The sequence below is a fragment of the Porites lutea genome, chromosome 2, assembly GCF_958299795.1.
Source record: "Porites lutea chromosome 2, jaPorLute2.1, whole genome shotgun sequence".
NCBI classification, from domain to species: Eukaryota; Metazoa; Cnidaria; class Anthozoa; order Scleractinia; family Poritidae; genus Porites; species Porites lutea.
In genome coordinates this window covers 19,093,128-19,116,380 of record NC_133202.1, presented here as the reverse complement: position 1 = coordinate 19,116,380, position 23,253 = coordinate 19,093,128, and the positions used below count along the sequence as shown (strand labels likewise).

General features: G+C 40.4%; 1 protein-coding gene and 1 pseudogene across 1 annotated transcript in view; both read right to left on the bottom strand.

Moving 5' to 3' along the window:
• LOC140927963 (pseudouridylate synthase RPUSD2-like) overlaps positions 1-23,253 on the bottom strand; it is a 122,835-nt gene that overhangs the window by 73,949 nt on the left and 25,633 nt on the right. Inside the window, exons 8-9 of the mRNA XM_073377669.1 lie at positions 3,889-3,937; positions 3,563-3,655 (exon numbers count right to left, since the gene is read on the bottom strand). Coding sequence (XP_073233770.1) covers positions 3,563-3,655; positions 3,889-3,937 — 142 coding nt within the window. The remainder of the gene's footprint in view (positions 1-3,562; positions 3,656-3,888; positions 3,938-23,253) is intronic.
• On the bottom strand, positions 9,224-10,055 carry LOC140927538 (uncharacterized; annotated as a pseudogene).

Sequence of the window (23,253 nt, the reverse complement as noted above, 5' to 3'; positions counted from 1 at the left end):
AGGGGCAGAGTCCAGTATCTTCACCCTTGAGTTAATTAGATTAAGTCCTATTCTCTCATACATGAACAAAGAAAGCGGCAAATTCCAAAGCTCTCACATGCAAACTGCATGACTATACAAGTCACAGTGAGGGCCTGATTACCTGAGCCAGGCTGGCTAGCTCTGCAGAGGTGACTTTTATCGCGGTATTTCATGAGCGAGGCCAGCGCGGGGCTGCTATTTTTATATACAGTACAGGCCCAAGCATTGCAGCATTACATGCATGTTTCATCCGTGGAAATCCGCCATATTGCAGCAACAACAAAACATGTGCAAAACACTTTTCTAGATAAGTACACGCAAAAATACACGAGAAAATTCACGAAAATAAGGAAAATTTGCATGTAAAATTTTACCCAGATTGTTATAATTTCCATGTACTTGATAGCAGCTGAATTTCATTCTGTACATCCAGTAGAAAAAGACAGTTTAAAACATCACAGGTTGACACAAAACTGTGTCAGCTTCAGCTGTCAAAGTAAACAAGATTCAAGATGCTCCATAAATTTTCCACATGAACTCACCTGTCAAATTTTGACAAATCAGAGGATAAAAATCAGACGTAGAGTGTGACCAACGCGTGACCAAGATGAGAAAAGTCAAAAACAACTGTCTTCCCTGCCTGTAATAGCTGACTGAATTTTCGCGTCCGAGGTCAGTTTGAAATCAAACTTTTAATTGTGCTGCACATAAACACAACATATTTCATGAGTTTGAAAAAAAAAACTACACTTGAGCCTGTGATCATTTGAAAACTAGCAACTGTTCAACGAAAAAAATACTCGACCTCGATGGGTGGACACCTGAGCCCACGATACGGTCAAGTGATACTGGTCAGCGGATATCCTGTTTTGACAGCCGTCAATTGATCACAACATTGATGTGCAATATGTGTACAATATCAGTTTTCCTGTGCTCCCAAACTTGCCAGAAAGTGAGGTTGACCATTGGTATGTCTGTCGTGCGGACGGACGGTCGTTCATTCGTTCGGTGTACGGTCACGTGATTACCAAATTTTCTGGGATGGGTAGATTTACTTACCCATGGTGCTCCGCTGGCGCGCGCTTCGCACCCGAGAGCTCCGCTATTTAATCTACAGAGCGCCGCCTACAGTTCACTTCCACAGCATGGTACATTTGTTTACAGAGGGGAGGTTTTTAATAGAGACCATTTCTTTTTAAGTGTAAAGAATTGTGGTCTTTTGCAATTTGCCTTTCTATTTCCACAGTACGTTGAACTGTTTGTATGTAGATTTGGACATTTGGGTGCGTATCTCTTTGTTTACAGGTGTAGATATAATGCCTGGAAATAAGTAGTAAATGGTGCAGTAATAAACCTTTTGCATCGTTAATTAAGCCAAATAAGAGAGCTCGTGAGAGGTTGAATTTTTCTACTTTGGAGGTGTTTTGCACTGTCCACTGATAGCAGTCTTCCCAAAAGGCGTTGGAGTATTTACAGCCCCAAAATAAGTGAACCAGGTTTTACGTTGCTTCTCCACAGAAGGTGCAGGAATCAGACTGTTTAATTCCTATTTTGTATAGAAAATCATTCGTTGCAATTCGTCTATTTAGAAGTTTAAACTGAGACTCTCAGTTTTGTTTCTTTAGTACACCAAAATGGTAATGAATATGTGCTTTCCCAATTAACCGTCTCGTTTCCTATTAAGTCTTCAGCCAACCATTTACCTTGGCTTTTAAGTGGTGTAGAAGCCGTTTCTTTAATGAGGCGCTGATAAGCTTTTTTGCCGACTTTTGTGTGGGATAGGAGAGTTTTAGTCGCATCCTGGGTTTGGTCGTTTCCGTTTTATACGTTGTTAGAGTAGATACAACATTATAGTACTCAAAATAGTTTTAACTTAAAATTTATGTGCTACCAATTTGGGGGTGTTGCACAAATGAGAACGAATTTAATTATTGGAATCCATACACTGTAGGGCTGCTAGAGTTACATAACACCTCCCGGGCGACATTCCCGTTTTAATACTAAAATAAGTTTAACAATGCTATGTTTAAGTGGTTTTGAACTATATTCTCGTTGGGTGCCCCTGAGGAGTGAATTACGTTGAGCATGGAATTGGCTAAAGCTCAAAGTCACGAGTTTGAATGTTTTGAGGATAATTATTCACTGACTATCAGCACGCAGGGATGTCAGATTAACACAAGGAAGTTTAACACCAAAGGAACATAGCCTTTACAGAGCTTTATAACACAGCATCCACCAACACAAACTTGACTTGAACTTTGAGTAAAAAACAGCCTCTACCAATAATAACAAACTGTCACTTGAACTTCAGATATTTTACGGCTTCCGCGAACTTGTAAACACAGAACCTGAAAATCGACCTTCATCACACTTGACTAAACACAGCAGTCCAGCTCGTGGGAAAAAACTTAGTTCGTCAAAAGAACTCGCTTGGAACTTGTATACCGTTTGACATAAGGTTCTAGAGAATACTAAACAGGCGAATAGTAGTAGCTTTTCGACATATTTTATGATTTCAGTAACTGATGCAAATCTGCTGACTCATTCTGAAATGTAAACATGCCCTAATTAATTATTCATGGGTAATCCAAAAACGTAGAGAACGTTCGAGAAAGTCACGCAACGCATGAAAGCAATTTTACTACGTAACACTCAACAAAGACAAAATGTCTTTGTGCAGCATTTTGAAACTTTAAATCATCATAAAACAGTTCGAGAGGAGGGCTCACTCGTGAAATGTTTTTCAACACTCGAAGAGAAATTTCGTGTCTCTGCGCGGCCACGAAATATCCTCTATTTATTCCTCGAGTAATTAAAGACTAAACTCGAAGTGATCTCAAGATATTGCGAAGTAGTCCGGTCTCATTTCGTGAAATAGTTGAAACAAGCCGAAAAGTCACGAACTTGCACGCCCAAGCTTGTTACGAAACTAGTGCATCATTTCATAACTATTTTTCATTTCCCAAACTACCTTGGGTCGCAGTGGCGCAATCGGCTAATCCCTCAACTTAAGAGTCTCCTCTGATCTGACGGGTCACACAGGTGAGTCGGTTCAAACCCCGGGAAAGCCAAAATAATAATTCTTTCTTCTTCGAAAAGTTAAAGAATAAATCAAAGAAATCGAAGTGATCTTGAGATATCTCGAACTAATTCGGCTCTCACTTCATCAAATAGCCGAAGAGAACCGAAAACCTACAGACTTTGCTTGCCCAATCTTGTCAAAAAAATGCAACTTTGATACATTCCTGAGTGTCGCGAATCCTTTACTTCGCGCTCCGCCGAAGTAAAAAGCAAGGCGCTTTTAAGCCATTAACAAAAGGACCATGGGCATCACCAGGAAGTTCTAATCCCAAGGTCATAAGGAGAGGTTTTTCATTGAAAAACACTGCGTCCATGTCAGAAAGCTCAAACAAAGCTACTTAACACGTATTAACAGAAAAAAGGAGGTGTGAAAGCAAGTATTTCTTATGGACTACTCTTTTTGACCTATCAAACAGGTGTGAAGGTAATTAGAGGCTGTAAAAACCAAAAGTACACATACCTTGGGAATTCACCTTGTACTCTGCAGACATACTCTTTAACGATTTCTCTGTCTCTCACTTGCCTTTCCAGTTCTTGAGCTTTGGACAGTGTTCTGTAAACAATTAGTGAAACGTTAGGTACATATTAGTGTATCTTGCAGGGTGGGCCAAGTTTTTTTTTTGGGGGGGGGGACCTTGCATGTCCCCTATGATTTTGTCAATGGTAATGATTACATCACAAAATTCTACACTTCAGGCAACAAATTGATCACTAACAAAATTCCATATCTTCCTTGACGTCTTTCCTTCATAATTAATAAGTGATTAAGATAATCATGGAACAAACCTTGCAAAAATTAAAATTCCAGAGGTAAGACGATCAATACGGTGAATTGCTTGATGCAAAAAATAGAAAAAATACGAGTGTTAACAATATGTCAATATAACAAGTTATTAACAGTGTCCCTCCCTTCGTTGTTGAGCTATTTTGAAAAAATAGCTCATATGTCAGTGGTGTGAGCGTATGTATCTTTGTGGCTTTGTATCTTTGTAACTTTGTATGTTCAGATGTTTGTTGCAAGAGCCAATAAGGTTGAAGGTACTATGAGTTGATGCTTATGAACCAAAGAGATCTTGGCATCTACTTAAACATGACATTGCTAAAGGTCGGACACGGGCCCTTTGAGACCGCCATCTTGATTCTTGACCATTTTTCGTCTTTTATTACGGCTACAGGTGTTTGGAAACATCGTATTAAATGTCTTCATGATCCAAACATGTACCGTGATGCAGCTGTTTGAGGATTCATGTTTTAGTGTGGATACTATTTCAAGACATTTCTGACCGAATTCGGCTTTTGCGAACGGTACTGAGGCACGTATTTATGAGTTGTGTTTCACCTGCTTCAAGGTAGAGTATAAAAGATCATATATTTTCAAAGCTCTTCCAGTAAAGCAATAATTGATATTTAGATATCGACTTTAATTTGAAAGTATGCGGCCTATAAAATGTGGTTTTACAAGTTTGAAAGGCAGCTTATTTTTTTAAAGCTGTACCGAGTATTGTTAATCCTGTAAACAAGCTTTAAAAATATCATTCTCTCGCTTACAAAGTTCAACAGACCTTTTTCGTTCCGGCAAAACAAAAAAAATAATAATAATAAGTGAACAACATGATACATCCTTCCTGCATACTAAGCATTATAGTTATTGAACGTGTTTTATTTAGTAAAGATGAGTAACTTAAGTAGAAACAGTAGCGTTAGGGAATAAAATTGGAAGAAGCTAGTTGACCCAATAATTAGATACTGTTTTATTGAGTGGAGTACCATGATATGAGCAGAAATATATTTCGGCAGTTTGATAATTTTCTTGGAAGTTAATAAATGTTAGGCTATCAACCTTGACGTTGCATGAAACATAATTTAATTGCAGATGTTGTAATGAAGCCGAGGTGATTTCTTAAAATCGTTGAGAAAATTTTGTAGTAAACAATTTGCGTTTTTTTTTACGTACGAATTGTAAAAGGGCCAAAGGCCAACATCTTCACGTGCGAATTGTGTGCATGAGTTATTTTTATTATACTACTACATGAGAAATTACTGCAATTTGATTGGCTTAGAGCAGTGGTATTTCAGCTTAATTTGAAATACCTACATGTGAAAATTACAAACCTTTTGCGGGTAGTAGTATAAACAAATAATAGCAAGATTTGTACGTGATATTTGGCGTAAATACCACTCGTGATATTTCAAAATTGTCTTAAATTTCACTCGCCCGACGGCTCGTGAAATTACGTATGACAATTTTGAAATATCACGAGTGGTATTTATGCCAAATATCACTACTAATCATGCTATTACCTGCACTAATTCTGTTTACTAGATTACCGTGTGATAACTCGAATTCCCTCACGTACGAACCACGAAAAGGGGCAAAGTCCAACACTTTCACGTGCCAGTTGTGTGACTGTAAATATCATACAGATTGGCTTTTCACAATAATAATAGTAACTTGAACGTATGAAGACCTGTTTCGTTTTGTAACCAATGCCTTAAAAAGGGCTATTGTCTTTAAAGAAGCAATAGCTTTTAAAACATGAAGAAATAAGTTGTTGGAGTTAAGGACTGCTTCACTGAGTAGAATCGCACGTGAAAACCTCGTGAATTGTGATGATGCAACCATCTACCACAATGATAAGGATCCTGCTATTTTTAGCTACTCGAATTCGATGGGTCACATTTTGGCTTAAGAAAATCCAAGGAAACCTTAGAGTTTTCCTTCTAATCAATGTTTGGTGAGTAGATATTTATTTTACTTTAAAAATTTGTTTAACTAGCACCAAATGTAACAGGGAAAGACAGAGGAAAGGGAATATATAGCATGAGGATCGACGCAGCTGAGCGTTTTGCGTTTTCATTTATGCAAGGCAATACCCAATTTAGCACAAAAACCCAGTCTACATTTAGGATGAAAAAGGCAGATTCATTACTCTTGGTAAGGTTACACTGAAGCATTAAAGTTACACTGAAGCATTCAAAATAGCTCGTGCGCGTTCAACGTGCCTATGTTTATCAATAGTTAACAGTGGTGTAACGGACATCCTTTGAATTGATATTATGAGAAAAATCTCAATCTAGTCTCTGGACTATCTAAACTCCTTATAATTGCTGAATTGTCCACTTCTGTGTTAAAAACACAATACTTTGTACAGGGAAGGTTCTCATTAGCCTCCAATTAAATCTGAACATTTCCTACGATGGTTACATGCTAGATCGACTCCCTGCCACCTATACTGTACATATGCACAAATGAAAGAGAAAGGTTAGGGCTTTGTACAAAGACGAGGCTGAGGTTTAACTCTAAAATTTTAATGCCAGTTTATTCATATGTGTACAGTTATCTTATGTTGTGTACGGTTATCTTATCTTTTTACAGTTACAGTAAAATTTCACGCGAAAAAAACCTGCATTTTTCTTAAGTTGGCCTAAACAGGTTCTGACATAAGTGGCAATAAGCAAAAATTTAGGCCATTAAAACCATTACATTGCAGCTGGAGTAATGTAATGATAAGACATCTACCCTGAATGTAGAGTAATCATATTTGTCCAACTGTACAAAATTGTTTTTATGGATTTCATAAAATAAGAACCTGTTTCAAATTTTAGGCTTAACGACAGGCCTATGAAAACCATGACCTCATTAGATGAACACCACATAGATTTGGACAGTTTCTCATTGCATTTTAAAGGCAAAAAGATTAATACAGATAAGATCCAATCTAAATTATTATATGAAATGTTTTCTACTCAAATCTCTTCCGAGCCAATGACTAGGAAAAAATATAACAAAATGTTTAACACTGAGACCTTTCAATTAGACTGGGAAAGAGTTTACTCATTACCTTTCCAAACAAGACGCTGTGGGAGCGTATATTAGGGCGTAGTCGCACTACAGGTATGATACTTTGAATATGCCTTATTGCAGCAACTGTCATCATATCTTACCAGAGAAGATAAATCCTTTACTCCACTTGTTTGCTGAACCACACAGCTTATACATTATGTCCCAATCCACAACAAAAATCGTGTCATTTCTTGACAATGTTTGAAAATATGCACATCTTCTATGCATACATGCTTGGAGCCAAATTGCAACATAGGAGATAAGTGGTTACATCCCGGAGAGTAAGGTTTATCTCAGCTCCAATGATACTGACACTTTGAGGAAGATAGACTGACAGATGTGTTTTCACACTCATCACATTGTACAGTGTATCCCGGTTACTAACAAGGCCAAATAAAGTTCCTTATGTCCAGTATCCACAAGGATTAATAAGAGAGTAACACATTGCCTAAACTGCTATAGGGCAGCACTGCTTACAGGAACATTGGTAACTACTAACATTTGATATACTACAATGTTTAACATTGCTTGAGAAAAGATGAGGTTCAGAGGTGGCAATATGTACACTTTAAGTTCACATATATCCTCATTCGTATGTAGAGTCTGAAAATATTGTACTAATTTATGCATGGATGGTATGTCCAACAATACACATGTCGCTTCACTATGACTGTTATGATACATATCTCTAGCATGAGAATCAAATACTTTATATCCCCCAGCCTCAATGCTGTAGATACCAACACCAATAACTGCCACCGTTAAAATGAATGAGCCGTAGTTCAGTGCCAAGAGTGTTTCAAACGCTGTACCCTGTGAGTGGCATATACAGTAGTGATACCCCTCAATTCTGGGATCACCATGGATGTTGCAAGTATAACTGTCACTGTATTCAAGGGAGGAAAATTGCTCAAACACTGTAACCATTCCTGGCAATTCTGTTAATATTAACATAGATTGTCTTGCAAGCAGTGACAGACTAGAATATAACTGAATACCAACAATCGTTATTTGAGTCATATCATCAACTGAAGTAATCTTTGTTATCTTACTGTAAATTAAAGCGTACAGACTCATTGCAACACATTTTTGTCCAGCATTTTCCCCAAATACCGTAACATTTCCTTGACAGTATGGAGCATGAATTGTTTTTGTAGAATCTACGTAAACTAAAGGTCCTGGACTCTTCTGGATATCAGCACAAAGCTTAAATTGGCCAAAATTAACCTGGTGATTCAAACTGTTGAACACACTATAAAATGGATAATTGCATGTACAGAGGGGCAAATTCTTACTTAAAAGCCTATTTAGATATCTCATTCCACCTAAATCGCCTGTTGCTTTGATGCTTAGACGACAGATACACCTTCGCTCGTTTACGAACTAGTTTTGGAGTTGCCCTTTAAGTAAAAACCTCACACTGTTACAGTTACTTCTGTACCTGTTTAAGTGTAAACCTTTTCTATTTTGAACGTAACAATGAGTTTCAGACGACAATGGTGTATTTTCCGGATACTCTTCCACACAAAACGTGTCACTTTCCGTGTTTTCAGTAACAAAGATTTTAATTTGTTCATCGGAAGTCTGCTAGGTGCATGACTGCGTTAAGAGAAATGACTAACCTGATTTAATCCAATGGAATTGTAAGTTCTGTTATAAATAAATTTCCCACGACGAGATCTCAATTCAACTTCTTTTATTTCCTGCACAAAAAGGAATTGACTCATTACCTTCTCTTGTCGTCAACTCGCTGCCATCAAAACACTCTAATAACACAAAACTTGCTGATAATGCAAAATCCCGACGCACAGCATCGTACATGTACCGCGTCACAATATTCACAAACAGCGCGCAATACAAAAACAAGTACATTGACTGTCACTCTACTAAACAAAATTGATAGAACAAGAAGAATTGTTACCGCTATTGTAACAATGACGCCCGGATGGCCGTGTAATAAACCAGATTTAACTATAAAAGGATCTACACTTTATTCGGCCGCCATGACACCCGGAAAGCATGACCCACACAAATATCCATGATCCTTTTCACGTTTACAGTAACCGAGAACTTCCGCTAACACAACTTCTGGTAGACAATACTATCGATACATTACATCCCTTCCTTTCTTTAGAAACAAACAGACTACGAGAAAAAGTCAATAAGGCACTTAACAGCGAAAAATAAATCTGTATGAAAACTGTTCTGCTCGCATTGAGTTATCTCAATAAGACTGTTCAATAAAATCTAATAACATGAAATCAAATCTAACAGACTTCAACATGAGTCCAACGTGTCAACAGAGTTCAGTTCATAAAGTACATAGTCCTTGTACTTCTCCGGCATTCTGACAGTCCGCCTTGGTCTTGATGTCGCTATACTCTCGTCCGGTGGAAGAGTATTGGGTGCTTCTTGAGAAGCGCCCTCTGTGGCTTCCGAGGATTCTCCTGGTGGGTTGTACCGCTTAACAAATGAACTGTTCCACCTGTTTTCCACACCCTCCTTTGACCTAACAGTCACCTCACTGCCTTCCTTAGTCTGCACTGTGTATGGCTCACTCTTGAAATTTGCTTCTAGCTTGCCAGACGTTTTCATGTTCTTCAGTAAAACCAGATCTCCAGGCACTACAGGGCTTTTCGGCTGCACCCCGCTTGTTGTCAGCATGTTCCTTGTGGGCGAACTTGTGATTCCAGTCACGATCTCTGACCCCCTCGGCCAACAGGTTACCAGCGCGCCTCAACTCTGGAAGTTTGGTTTTCAACTCTCTGCCAAACATAAGGAACGCAGGAGTAACACCATTGCTTGTGTGCGGTGTGGTTCTATATGCTAGCAGAAACTTCTGCAGTTCTTCACGCCAGTTTTTCCCCTCAACGTGAGCAACTTTCAAAGTCTTAAGCAGAGTTCTGTTCTGTCTTTCAACATGTCCATTGGCCTGCAGCCAGAGCGGTGGGGAAGTCAAGTGCTCGATTCCCTGATCAGACAGAAACTTCTCAAACTCCGCACAGCAAAACTGAGGACCATTGTCAGACTTGAGTGTAAATGGAAATCCATATCTGGAGAATATCTGTGTCAGTACATCCACCACTCTCTTAGCTCCTGTTGAGCACATGATCGCTACCTCGTAGAATCTACTGTAATAGTCTACGATTACAAGCAAACTTTCTCCAGTGGGAAGGGGGCCCATCAGGTCTATGGCTATGTCTTGCCAGGGTCCAGTAGGCGGCTCCACTCTCTTCATGGGCTCAGGAAACTGGAATTCACCGACGACTTGGCAACCATGACAAGACTTACACACCTGCTCTGCGTCTGAGTCAATCTTTGGCCAACAAACCTTTGTCCTTAAACGCGCCTTCATTTTTACGATGCCCTGATGTCCCTCGTGGGCAAGACGCAAGATCGTCCCCGTAAAGCCTTTGGAACAACAATTCTCGTACCGTGCAAAACAAGTTTGCCTAACACACAAAATTCATCCTTGACACACATAAGCTGTCATCCTACATTGAGACCAGTCCCCACTTAAAATGTACTGTCTCAGGCTAGCAATTTCTGGGTCACTATCAGAAACCAATTCGACTTGTTTCGCTGTCAGGGCAACAGGTAAGCTTTCCTCGGCGACTGCCTTGACAAAGTCAAATTCCTCCCCACTTGTGTCTTTAGGGTTACATTGATTGAGTCTTGAGCGAGAGTCTGCGATATTCGCTTTGCCAGGCCGATAAACAACTCTGTAGTCATACCCCTGCAACCTCAGAACCCATCGTTTGATACGTGCTGATGGTTTTGAAAGCCTGCCAAAAATACACTCGAGTGGCTTGTGATCAGTTTCAAGTTCAAATTTGCGCCCGTACACATAAATATTGAACCTCTCACAAGCCCATACTAGGGCAAGGGCCTCTTTCTCGGTCTGGCTGTATCTCCGCTCCACTTCAGTGAGGTTTCTGGACGCGTACGAGATTGCTCGCCACTCGCCATCTTGAAGTTGAGTCAGCACTGCACCTAAACTCTGTGGACCTGCATCGGCAATAATACGTGTGTTACAGTCTCCTCTGAAATATGCAAGCGTAGTGGACTGTGCAACTAGCTGTTTCAACTTCTGGAATGACCTTTCTTGTGCTTCACCCCAGATGAGAGGCTCATTCTTCCTCAGGAGGCTCCTGAGTGGTTCTGCTTCTTGCGCGAAGTTGGGAAGAAACTTTGCAGAATACTGTACAAGCTGAACAAATGATCTGACCTGTGAAGCATCTTGTGGAGGGCTTGCGTTCAAGATGGCAGCTACTTTCTCTTCACTGGGCGCAACACCTTGCCTGCTCAGATCATGACCGAAGAATGTAAGTTTGGGAAGACGAAACTGGCATTTGTCCCCATTCAAGGTTAGTCCTTTCTCTTTCAATCAGGTCAGTACAGCATGCAAATTCCCATCGTGTTCCTTTATGCCACAACCATGCACAATCAAATCATCTGCCAAATTAGCCACTCCCTCGCAACCATGCAAAACATCCGCCACAATTTTCTGGTACTTTTCAGGTGCCGATGTTACCCCGAACATCAAACGTTTGTACCTGTACAAACCACGGTGTGTAACAAACGTCGTGATCTCGCGCGATTTTTCATCCAATTCCACCCGGTGGAAGCCCCACTTGAGATCTAGCTTTGAGAAGACAGTTGAGCCATTAAGGTCGTACAAGACTTCCTCAATTGTAGGGATGGGGTGTCTTTCCCTCTCTATTGCTGAATTCGCCCTGCGCATGTCCATGCAAATCCGAATGTCACCGTCTGTCTTCGGGACAACAACCAATGGCGACACCCACTCAGTTGGGTTGTGTGACACCTCCTCGATGATGTCTTTGGCTAACAGCTCATCCAACTTCTCGTCAACCTTGGCTCTTAACCCAAATGGCAGTCTCTGTACGGGTTGTGCAACCGGCGTGACATCGTCTTTTATATGTAATTTCAGCTGAAAATCCTTCAGCTTTCCAACCCCTGTAAAAACCTCTCTATATTTCTCACGGATGTTGGCATCACTTCCTTCAACAGTTAATGAACACACATCTGGACCGACCCTTAACACGCCCAACTTCTCTGCAGTGTTCTTTCCGAGCAGAGATCTTCCTGGATCTTTAACCACTGTGAATTCGTCCACACAACTGTTGCCACTGATCTCGCACACAATCTCAGACACAAATGTCCCAATCACCTCCATAGGATCTTTCTGTCCATAAGCAAACAACTTTTTGCTTGATTTCTTGGACTCACACTGAACACTCTTCTTCTTCAAAACTTCCCAGGTTGCTTGATCAATCACATTGCACGACGCTCCAGAATCAATAAGTACCCCTGGTAACGTCACTCCCACAACCTTCAAATCAACTTCACTACCACTTGTAGGCTGACTGACTCCAACTGTAAATGCATAATAATCTTGTTGTCCAGTGGCTGAATCCTCTGATAGTTGATAGGCTCTACCCCGTGTATTATTCCTTCCCTCGTCATCCCTTGTAAGACGTTTGCGTTCCTTTGTTTTGCAACAGACTGCAAAATGTCCAATCTCGCCACATGCATTACATTTCTTGCTACAGGCAGGACAATTCGGGTCACGTGCCATTTGGTCAGTGTAATTACAGCCAAAACAGCCCCTTACTTTTGTCTCCTGAGAACCACCCGACGGTTTACCAGGCTTATTTCCTCAGTTTCTACCCTGCGCTGTCCCTTTTCCTTTGCTGTGAGGTTGCCGGAAACAGCATTCACCTGATGGGATGACTGATCCATGGCCTTGACCTGCATGTTCACTGCTTCCTGTACACGAGCCAAATCTTGTAAATCCTTCAGAGTAGCATTTGTTTTCTCAAGGAACTTACGGCGAAGTCTGGGGTCCCTGCATCTCTCAATAAGCTGATCCCTTATTGCCTCATCAACATTTTCAAACTCGCAGAAGATCGCTGTCTGCCTCAACCGACAAACAAACTGATCCACCGACTCTCCTGACGCTTGCTCCATTTGCCTAAACTGATGCCTTTCGAATGGAACATTCAACTGCGGTGCAAAATAGTTATCCAACAACTCCATACTCTCAGCGAACAGCTTGATTTCCGTACCGGTCAATAACGTGTAATAAAGCTCCTGAAAATTCAACCCTCCAGTATGCAACAGCAATGCGGTTTTCTGTTCATCTTTCGTAATCCCTTTTGCCACCAAATACAGATTGAACGAGCGTTTCCACAACTTCCAGCGAACTGCAAGGGTATTCAGATCTTCCTTTGGATTGAAGGGAGGAAGGCTGGCCACATCAAGTAGAGGAACAAACGTTGTGGTTGGCGAAGCTTGCGAACTCGAAGCTGTACTCGAAGTGGTTCCACTGTCGTGCGTCATCTTCCTGACAAAATACTAGGACTTTCCGCACAAATGACTTCCAAAACATCCACTACCTCACAAAACGAATTGAATCCTCGTTGCCAATGTAACAATGACGCTTGGATGGCCGTGTAATAGACCAGATTTAACAATAAAAGGAATTACACCTTATTCGGCCGCCATGACACCCGGAAAGCGTGGCCCACACAAATATCCATGATCCTTTGCATGTTTACAGTAACCGAGAACTTCCGCTAACACAACTTCTGGTAGACAATACTATCGATACATTACAGCTATCACAGTAGGTGCAAAAGAAGCCTGCGTCCCTTTTGGTTTTAATTGTTGACAATCGTCTTCACAGTCAACTCGTTGTGTTCCGCAATGCAAAAATCAAAATCACTTTTGTCACAGTGATTTATACCAGCTAAACAATTTTTGCGACTCTCAAACTTGATACATATTCGTCTGTTCAAACTCTTATCGATTTTACACGTACACTCCTGACATTCCCATTTGTCATTGCGATGATAAGGTCCATGGTCTTTAAATTCCTTGAAAATTTCCTTTTCTTTGAGTTTGCAGACCAGCCCATTTTGAAAACACTCCCTGTTATTTTAGTGTGGGCTACCGCAAACCATGTGTGCATTTGTAAGTTTAACCCTCGATAACATACTTCAACAATAGGTTCTTCGAAACACCGTCGCCAAATTTTATCCAAACTACTTCTTACTGCTGCTTTGAAAATTTTCGGATCAAATGACATCATCGGATTACTACCATCCTTGAAGCGCGACAAATTCTGCGCGTAGTTTCACATTTCAACCTGTCAGTTTGGGCCAATGAAACGTTGTTGATTAGTCTCAGTAGTGAAATTGACAACGTTTTTGGCGCCGAACGAACATGTTTTCATCACGTGCTGTCTAAGTTTTCAGGTTTTCTGTGAGAGCATATTCTTGTTTTTGAAGTCTGCATGTGTCAATATGATATGGTGGCCCATAGATACGGTGATGCAAATTCGAGTTCAAATTGGAGATACTAGAAGAGTTTTTTTATGAATCCGCCTTGGAGTGTGTGAGGATTTAAAAAAAAAAACATTTTGCGTGAGATTCCGAAGACAAGTTTTATGGATTTTGGTTTACTTTACGAAAACGATAAAGGAAAATATGTAGTGTTGAATGGCGTTCGCATAGCAGACATTCGCCTCGCTTTGCTTGTTTACTTGTTTGTTTACGTTAGCACGTATTGCGTGCCTATTACACTTTTGCATCAAAACAAGTCGATTTACTCTATTTGGGCCACGCCCAAATAATAACGCTGGATACAAAATCAAGAGAGTTTCAAAACAAAGTACTTCATAGAATCTTTTATACTGTGGACCGGACACTTGATCACACAAGCCCCCAGTTGTATCCAGGGATATATGTTGCTTTTGTCACTTCGCTAACCTTTTCTGTGTCAACCTGCGCCGCAGAACACAGTTTTAGCGGCATGAAGAGGCTGAAAACCCCTCCTCAAAGCACTATGAGTGACAAGTGGCTGTCCTCTTTGGCAATACTCCACATACACAAGCACAAGACTGTGGATATTAACAAAGTAGTTCCGAATTCTTCCAATATAAAGGGAGACGTTTCACCTTTTTCCTGTAGCACATTAACAGTTTCTAATACACTAATATACACTTATATCAGTAGTAGTACCAAAGGTTGACAAATAAACAACAAAAAAGTTACTGAAAAGTTTTGTCATGTCTTTTTCCAGTGAATTTTAATTATATTAATGTATTTTCTTTGTTTGCGAGCAGGACCAAGGTGGGGTTAGTCGGCTTTCGTGTGGATTTTTTTCCCCTTTTGTAGCTTGATAGTTCAGTTTGATGCTGTTGCATAAACAAGTTTTCAAGTATTGAGTATCGTCGATATATTTGTATTTAATCGTGACTGAGCAGACTTTTGACTGAGCAGTGAAAGGAAACAGTGGATTAAAACAAGATTTACTAATGACACAAGGACTAGAAATTTCTGCCAAGTGTGTGACCTTCTCATCAAAGTACATCACATTTTCCTCAAAATTTTCGAAAGTAAACGAGGTTAAATCAAGAGTTACTTACGGAGATATATGCTGTTTGGAGGTACATTTGTATTTGTAACATCTGCATGTTCGTTCTGTTATAAAAGGGAGATGGCAGACAGCCAGCGAGGAGAGTGGGGAATTGATTAAGTTAAAAGCAGAAGGGAGTTAAATGCAGTTGCCGATAATTTGGCTGTTTCTGAAAGAATTGCTGCCTTGAAGAAATCAAAAGCTGGCCATCTTGGAGAGTTAACCAAGATTTATCGTAGACTTGATGAGTATTTGACAGATCACAAATTTGCCATTGCAGTTCCCGAAGACTCACATCGCTTGGATAATCAGTGGAAACAATATTCGCGTGTGTACTATCCATTTATTGCACGAGAGTGAACACAAATGAAACTACTGCTTCTATCTTGAGATAATAGACCAATACATCGCTTCTGAAGAAGGGATTGCAAATGTTTCCAAGACAGGAGACAATACGGAAGATGATGAAATGATGCAACTAACCAAAGCACTTTCAGCTAATGTACCACTATCCAAGCGCGAGGATGATTTTAGAAGTATTTTCTCTGTTTGTTCAAAAGGGTCTAATGTTTCCAGATCAAGTGCAGCTGCTCATGAAAATGCAAGGTTACAGAAAGTTCTTTCTCAGAAAAAGGTGGAACAATTAAAAAGAGCTAAAGCAAGGAGATTAAAGGAAGAACAGTTAAAGTTAGAAAACCAGATTGCAGAAGCTGAGGATGCTGTGGAATTGGCTTAAACCAACGTTCAATTTTATGAGGAGCTTGAAGATCCCCTTGGAGGTTCTATTAGCAGAACAAATAGTGTACAAGACCTAAACTGTGAGGAACAGCTTAAAATATTAAACCAAAACGCATCATTAAGGAATCAATGGAAGAGAAAGAAAGCTGGAAATTGTGGAACATAAACCCAAGGTTAAGGATGAGAAGACAGAATTGCAGGAATCACTTGCGGAGAAATCACTACCTGCGATGGTTCCTTTATTTAGCTCAACTTCAGGTGGAGCAGCAATGTCAGAGCCTAGTGTTAAGGAATGTAGTCTGAATCCGGAAGCAACCCCCATTATTAATGGAGCTTTACCGTGCGATCGAGTTTGCCAGCCTGGTAGTGTGTTGTTTCCCACACCTGCAACTGAGACTATGATGGCAAAGCTTACAACCAGTAAAGCCTCAATAGGAACTAAATCTAGTCTCCCTCCTTTGGATGTTCTCAAATTCTCTGGTAATGCTTGTGAATATTTCAGATTCAAGTCACGTTTTGATGAAATGGTTGATACCCAGAACATTTCAGAAGCTCAGAAAATGTCGCATTTGCTGCAGTTTCTTGATGGCCCAGCTAGAAGTGCTGTTGCGGGTTTTGAAGGAGTGCCTGGTGGGCTAGGTAAGGCCCTAAAAATGTTGCAGCAACGTTTTGGACAATCGCACATTGTGGCAAAGGCATGTGTTGATGCTTTAGTTGATGGACCGAACATATCAAACAACGATGGACAAGGGCTGCAGGAATTTGGCTACCTCTCAAGGACATTGTATGAGACATTAAGACCACTCAATGCCCGTCAGAAATGAACATGTCAAATTTGGCGAAAATGTTGGGAAAGCTACCTGTTGTGCTACAGATTAAGTGGAGAGATGAGGCTCTGAGAATTAGAGAAAGAAAAGGTTTCTCAACCCTTGAAGATCTAGTGGAGTTTACTGAAAGGCATGCTAAAGCAGCTAATGACCCAGTCTTCAGAAGGGTTGGGAAGACGAACCAATTCTTCCAAAGAAGGAACCCAAGAGCCACTCGACAACCATTACCTCCAAGTCTTTATGCGGTGGCCGGGCCCAAGACAATGATGGCAGATAAGGATTCAAATTCTTCAATGCTGAATGTAAAACGTTATGACTGTGAGTCTATACATGAGACAGAGCACTGTCCTGATTTTATAAACAAATCTATAACGCAGAGAATAGTCTTTGCAAGGTACAAAGGACTTTGTTTGAACTGCTTACACAAGGGACACTTTGTTAGTGAGTGCTAATCAACCTTTTTAAAGGTTGTCAACAACCACACCATTCCTTATTACACAAACGAACAGAGGGAAGGGGGAGGGAACGTTGGCGAACCCTAAAGAAGGCCCAGGGCCGAGTGAGCAAGCAAATGTGAATACTGTAACAACAGCACCTGTTGAAGCACCAAGTCGCAGGTACTCCACGACCTCAAGGACTAAGGTTGCATTATATGTTGTTCCAGTTAAGATAATGAGCAAAGAAGGAGACTGTTACTACTTATGCACTGCTTAATACTGGGAGCGAAGAGACATTTCTCTCCAAGGCTATTTGTGATAAACTTGGGTTACAAGTAAGCAACTGTGACACTGGCTGTGTGAACATTGTCAGGCGAGTCCTCAATTAAAGTTGGTCAAGCTAATGTTCAAGTGAAAGCTGTTGATAGCCGGGACAATCGTACCCTAGCAATTGAAAACGTTAAAGTTGTAGACAATCTTAACATCACTACCAATTTCGATTAAAGGCTTGAGTTGCAAGCAGCGACCTTATTTGAGAAGATGTACAGAGTGCTTGAAGATGAGCTGACTTACAAAGATAAGCAAGGCTACATTTTGGTCGGATTCTCAGACGACGTTGCAGTATATTGAGAATGAATATAAGCGATTTCAGACGTGCTAACCATGTGGCTGAAATATGTCAAGTTACATCACCTTACCAATGGAGGCACTGCCCAGGAAACGTTAACTCTGCCGATGATGCTTTGTGTGGCTTAAAACCTGAGAAATTTTCTTGTCAACATTGATGGTACAGAGAACCTAAATTCCTTTGGGAGGCAGGGAAGTGCTGGCCACGTGTAGTAACATGTGGAGAAGTACCAGACCGTGACCTGGAAGAGGCGAATTTCAGCAAATGTTCACCGTGTAGCATTCATCCCACCGAGTGAAGTGAGAAGATATTCGCGCAGGTTTAAGTTGGCCATGTAGAGTGGATAGTGCGATTTTGCCAGTGGCTCACTGATATGAGGATTGCCCGTTCTACCGGACCACTGATTTTAGAGGAACTTAATCAGTCAACTCAAGTAATTGTTCGCTGTGTTCAAAATGAAAGCTTTCCTGAAGATGTCAAGGAACTGAAGCTGAATAAGGAAGTCGAGAAATGTACCAAGCTGGGAAACCTGAGACCAGTATAAGTAGATGGAGTACTATGGTTAGGAGGACGATTGCAGAAAGCCGTGGTACTCTTGTGGGACGAAACATCCAATGGTTCTACCAAAGCGCCATCACGTGAGCCAGTTGATTGTTCATCACTACGACGAGTCTGCTGCTCATAGTGGAAGAGAGCAAACTGTGTGAACTGCCAACAATGTCCTGGATTATTGGTGGAAGAGGTCTAGTGAAGAAGACTATTAGAAGCTGTATCAGGTGCCAAAGAATGAATGCTAAACCCTTGGAGCAGTTTATGGGGTTGCTACCAAGAGCAAGGCTAGAGGCGTACCATCCTCCATTTACTTTTACTGGTGTTGACTTGTTTGAACCACTAACGGTTGAGTGGGGCCACGGAACTGCAAAAAGATGGGGATGTTTGTTTGCGTGTCTTGTGACTTGTGCTGTGTATTTAGATGTAACGCCCTCACTTGAAACAGATGATTTCATCATGATTGTCCGCCAATTCGTAAGTAGAAGAGAACCACCTAAAGAGACTTGGTCTGAGAGGAGCACTTTGTAGGAGCCAACAGAGAGCTGAAAGAGTCTATTGCGCTTTGGAATGAAGAAAAGATTGATCACAAACTGCAGCAGAAGGGTATCAACTGGGTCTTTCAGCCTCCTGCTGCCCCCCATATGTCCGGAATTTGGGAACATCTTGTGAAGATTATGAAGAAGCATCTAAAGAACACAGTTACAGATAAGCTATTCATTGACATTGAACTTAGAACACTGCTAGCTGAGGTGGAGTCCATAGTTGATAACCATCCCATAACTGCTGTTTAAGATGATCCTAAAGATTGTTCAGCGCTGACACCAAACAATTTCCTTCTTCAGAGAGACATTCAACTTGCAACCAGTGTATTTGTGAAAGAGGATTTGTTTTCCAGGAAAAGATGGAGAAAGGCGCAGTTCCTTGTGGATCACTACTGGAAGAGGTGAATAGAAGAATATTCGACTACTCTTCAGAAAAGATCAAAGTGGGTCAAGTCAAGGAGTAATGTGCAGATTGGTAACCTGGTACTTTTAGCAGAGGATAATGTGTCGCTTAACAGATGGCTAATGGAACGGGTGACAGAAGTGTTTTGCGGAGAAGACAGAGGAGTACGGTCTGTCAAAATCAAAAAAGCAGGCCGCTTGTTCCACCGTCCTGTGACGAAGATATGCCTGCTGGAGGAAGCTTCTTAAATGGACATGTTTGTTGAGTTTTTTAAAGACACTATTTAAGTTAAACAAATGAACTGCTAATTAAAGGCCTTTACACTAAAAGGGAAAGCAGGTGTATTCAATAAATTCTTTCAAATGTATTTAGTGAAAGATCTGGAGAGATGGTTTATAAGGATGTTTCAACTTTCACTGAGAGCATGGTTGATGAGTTATCATGTTCAGTGGCTGACGTTTATAAAGTTCTTAGTTCCATTGAAGTAAACAAAGCGAATGGTCCTGATGCAATTTCACCTTGAATCCTGAAGGAATGCGCTGCTGAGTTGGCACCATCAGTAACACAGCTGTTTAATTTCTCATTGGATCGTGGCAAGTTACCAAGTGTCTGGAAATCTGCCAGTGTTGTTCCAATTCATAAATCTGGTGAACGTACTTTGGCTGAAAATTATTGGCCAGTTTCTCTAACAAGTATTTTAGTGAAGTCTTTGGAGCGTATCATCCATAAACATATTATGAAGTTCTTAGAACATCATAGACTGCTGAGTGTGAGCCAGAATCGTTTTAGAGAAGCTTGTTCATGTGTCATTAAACTGCTTCAGCTGCTACACTCATGGTACATTTCTCTTGAGAAAGGTGACTCAGTCGACGTGGTCTTTCTGGATTTTGCAACAGCCTTTGACAAGGTTTCTTATCATCACTTGCTTTATAAGTTGCAGTGTTATGGCATTCGGGGTCAATTGTTTTCCTGGTTTCATGATTATCTGTCAGATCGTACACAAAGGTTCATAATTGGAGGTCAGTCATCATAATGGATGGAGGTCTCCTCTGGTGTTCCTCAAGAGAGTATATTTTGGCCACTTCTTTTCCTGCTGTGTATAAACGACTTCTCCCTAAGTGTAAGCTGTAGCACAGCTTTTTGCTGATGACAGTGTACTCTATCGTAAGATCGCATCTGAAGATGATTGTGTTGAGTTTCAGGATGACCTCTTGCCTGCCACCTCCTGGTGCGACTTCTGGAAGGTCACGCTAAAGTCTGAAAAGTGTAAGGCCCTACATGTTACCAAGTCTAAATGTCCTTTAGTTCATCAGTTTATGATAAATGAGAATAATCTGTCGGCTGTTGATAAACATAAGCACTTGGGCATTTGGATTGAATCTTATCTAAGGTGGGACTCTCATATCAATTTCATTGTTGGTAAGGCAAATCGAGTGTTGGGTCTAATAAGGAGAACGTTTGGGTCCAAAGATCCGGTGGCAATCAAAACAGCTTTTAATGCTTTAGTTCGTCCTATTCTGGAATATGCCTGTCCAGTGTGGAACCCATATCTGGTTAAACACATACACAGTATTAAATCCATTCAGCGTCGTGCTACTCGATTGATATGTGGATCTGAGAAATCTTTCTCTGAAAGGCTCACTGAACTAAACTGGTCAACATCGGAGCTTAGAAGGAAATACCTTTGCTTGGTTCCACTTTACAAGATAATTCATGGCTATTCATATATCGACTATACCACATATGTGGATCTGACTGGCCCGACGAGAACAAGGACTAGCCATGACTTTAAAATCAGGCCTAGAGCAGCAAGGACAAACCATTTTAAATTTTCATTTTTTAATCATTACGTTAATGACTGGAACTCTACCAAACTCCGTTATGTCTGCTTCCAGCTTGAACTCTTTTAAAATTTTATTACTTAATTATCTTTGTAAATAGCCATATTTTATTATTTCTTACTGATTTTGGATTTTCGTTTTATTATTATTATTTTTTTTATTATTTAATATTGCTCTATCTTTTATTTTTGGAGAGCAGTTTTTATATGAGAATTCAGTTTCCCCCTATTGCTTTCCTTTATCAACTGTACTTTTATATAATTATATTTATATTTTTTTGTTGTGCATTGGTAAAAAGTATCATTAAACTTAAACTTTGTTGGGCCCGCTATGTCATGTCGTTTTCCAACGAATTTTAATTATGTTAATGTATTTTCTTTGTTTGTGAGGACATTACTAACTTGTGGTTAGTCGGTCACAAAATTTTGAGCCTAAGCGTCGATGTTTTCGCGTGGATTTTTTCCTTTTGTAGCTTTGTCGTTCAGTTTGATGCGGTTGCATAAAGAAGTTTTCAAGTATCGAGTATCATCGATGTATTTGTATTTGCTTTTGACTGAGCGGTGAAAGGAAACAGTGGATTAAAACAAGATTTACAAACAATGTGAGGACTAGAAATTTTTGTACCAAGTGTGTGACCTTCTTGTCAAAGTACATCACAAGTTTTCTTTTTTTCATGCTTTGATTTATGCAACTTTGCCCTGGAAATCACACGAAATAGTATTTCTGAGGCCCTAAAACAAAAATTTTCCCCAGACCCCGCTAGAGGCTCGCACCTTCGGCACTCGTCTCACTATACCATCCTGCACATACCTAACCGGAATATTTACACTACACCCCTGAAACACACACTAACAACATAATGACTCTCTACAGTGATACTAAGTATACAGGCAAAGGACGGGTACCAACTTGTTTTATAATCAAACGTCACAGAACAGAGATTTTTAGAAAAACAAATGAAACATCATAGAAAGGTACCCTTTGTTTTTGTCCAAGTTCATTCGCGGAATATGCAGGGGCGGAATTAGGGGGAGGGTGCAGGGGTGTGCACCCTCCCCTGAGATGACCTGCGGCTTTTTAATAGACCATTTTACAGTTTTGGGCTAAGTATCTTTGCCTTTGAGTAGACGTGAGGCTGAGGTTGGCCTTGTTTTGAGACAGACCTTTTTCCTTTTCTTGTGGAAATTATGCTTAAAAATACGTAGTTAGCATAAGAAAGGCATGATTTATATTACAAAGCAAAGAGCGTTGTATCAAAAAAAAGGTCAGCCTCGTTTTCACCTGTTACTGCAAAATGGGCTATTAACACTGTGCAGTCCGCTTCACAGTTATAAAAAATCTGCTGTATCGTTTGATATGTATTCTCAACAGCTAACATTATCTTATTGCTTAGTAAAAAGCCTTCTTCTTCATATTTGCTTATAAAATTTGTTTACGTCACTAATCAGTTACGCCATTCCTTAGTGGTACACTTTCTCCTAAGAAAAATCCCGAATCCACCCCTGGAATGCATGTAACTGTTTCAAAAAAAGCATTTTGTACAGGAATCCTAAAGCGCATGCATCTATCCCATAGATGAGCATGGGATGATGCAAATTGTACAGGCTCCGGTTCCTGAAAAGCCGATTAATCTATCCTCTATCCCGCTGATAGTATCCCATGCTCTTTTTGCCTGATCTACAATCCTCGTCAAAAATCTTGAAACGCTTGTGTGCGTTTTCCCTTCCCCAATGTTGATCTGGGCATTACAGCGGTCTCAGTGCTTCAAAATACGTGTGGCTCAACATTGGGGAGGTAGAGGGCACATTACAGTGATAACAAATTTGTGAGGAGTTAATCTCAAGAATTTTCTAGAAAATTCAAGACAAGCGGTGTCTGTTTCAAGAAATAACTATCG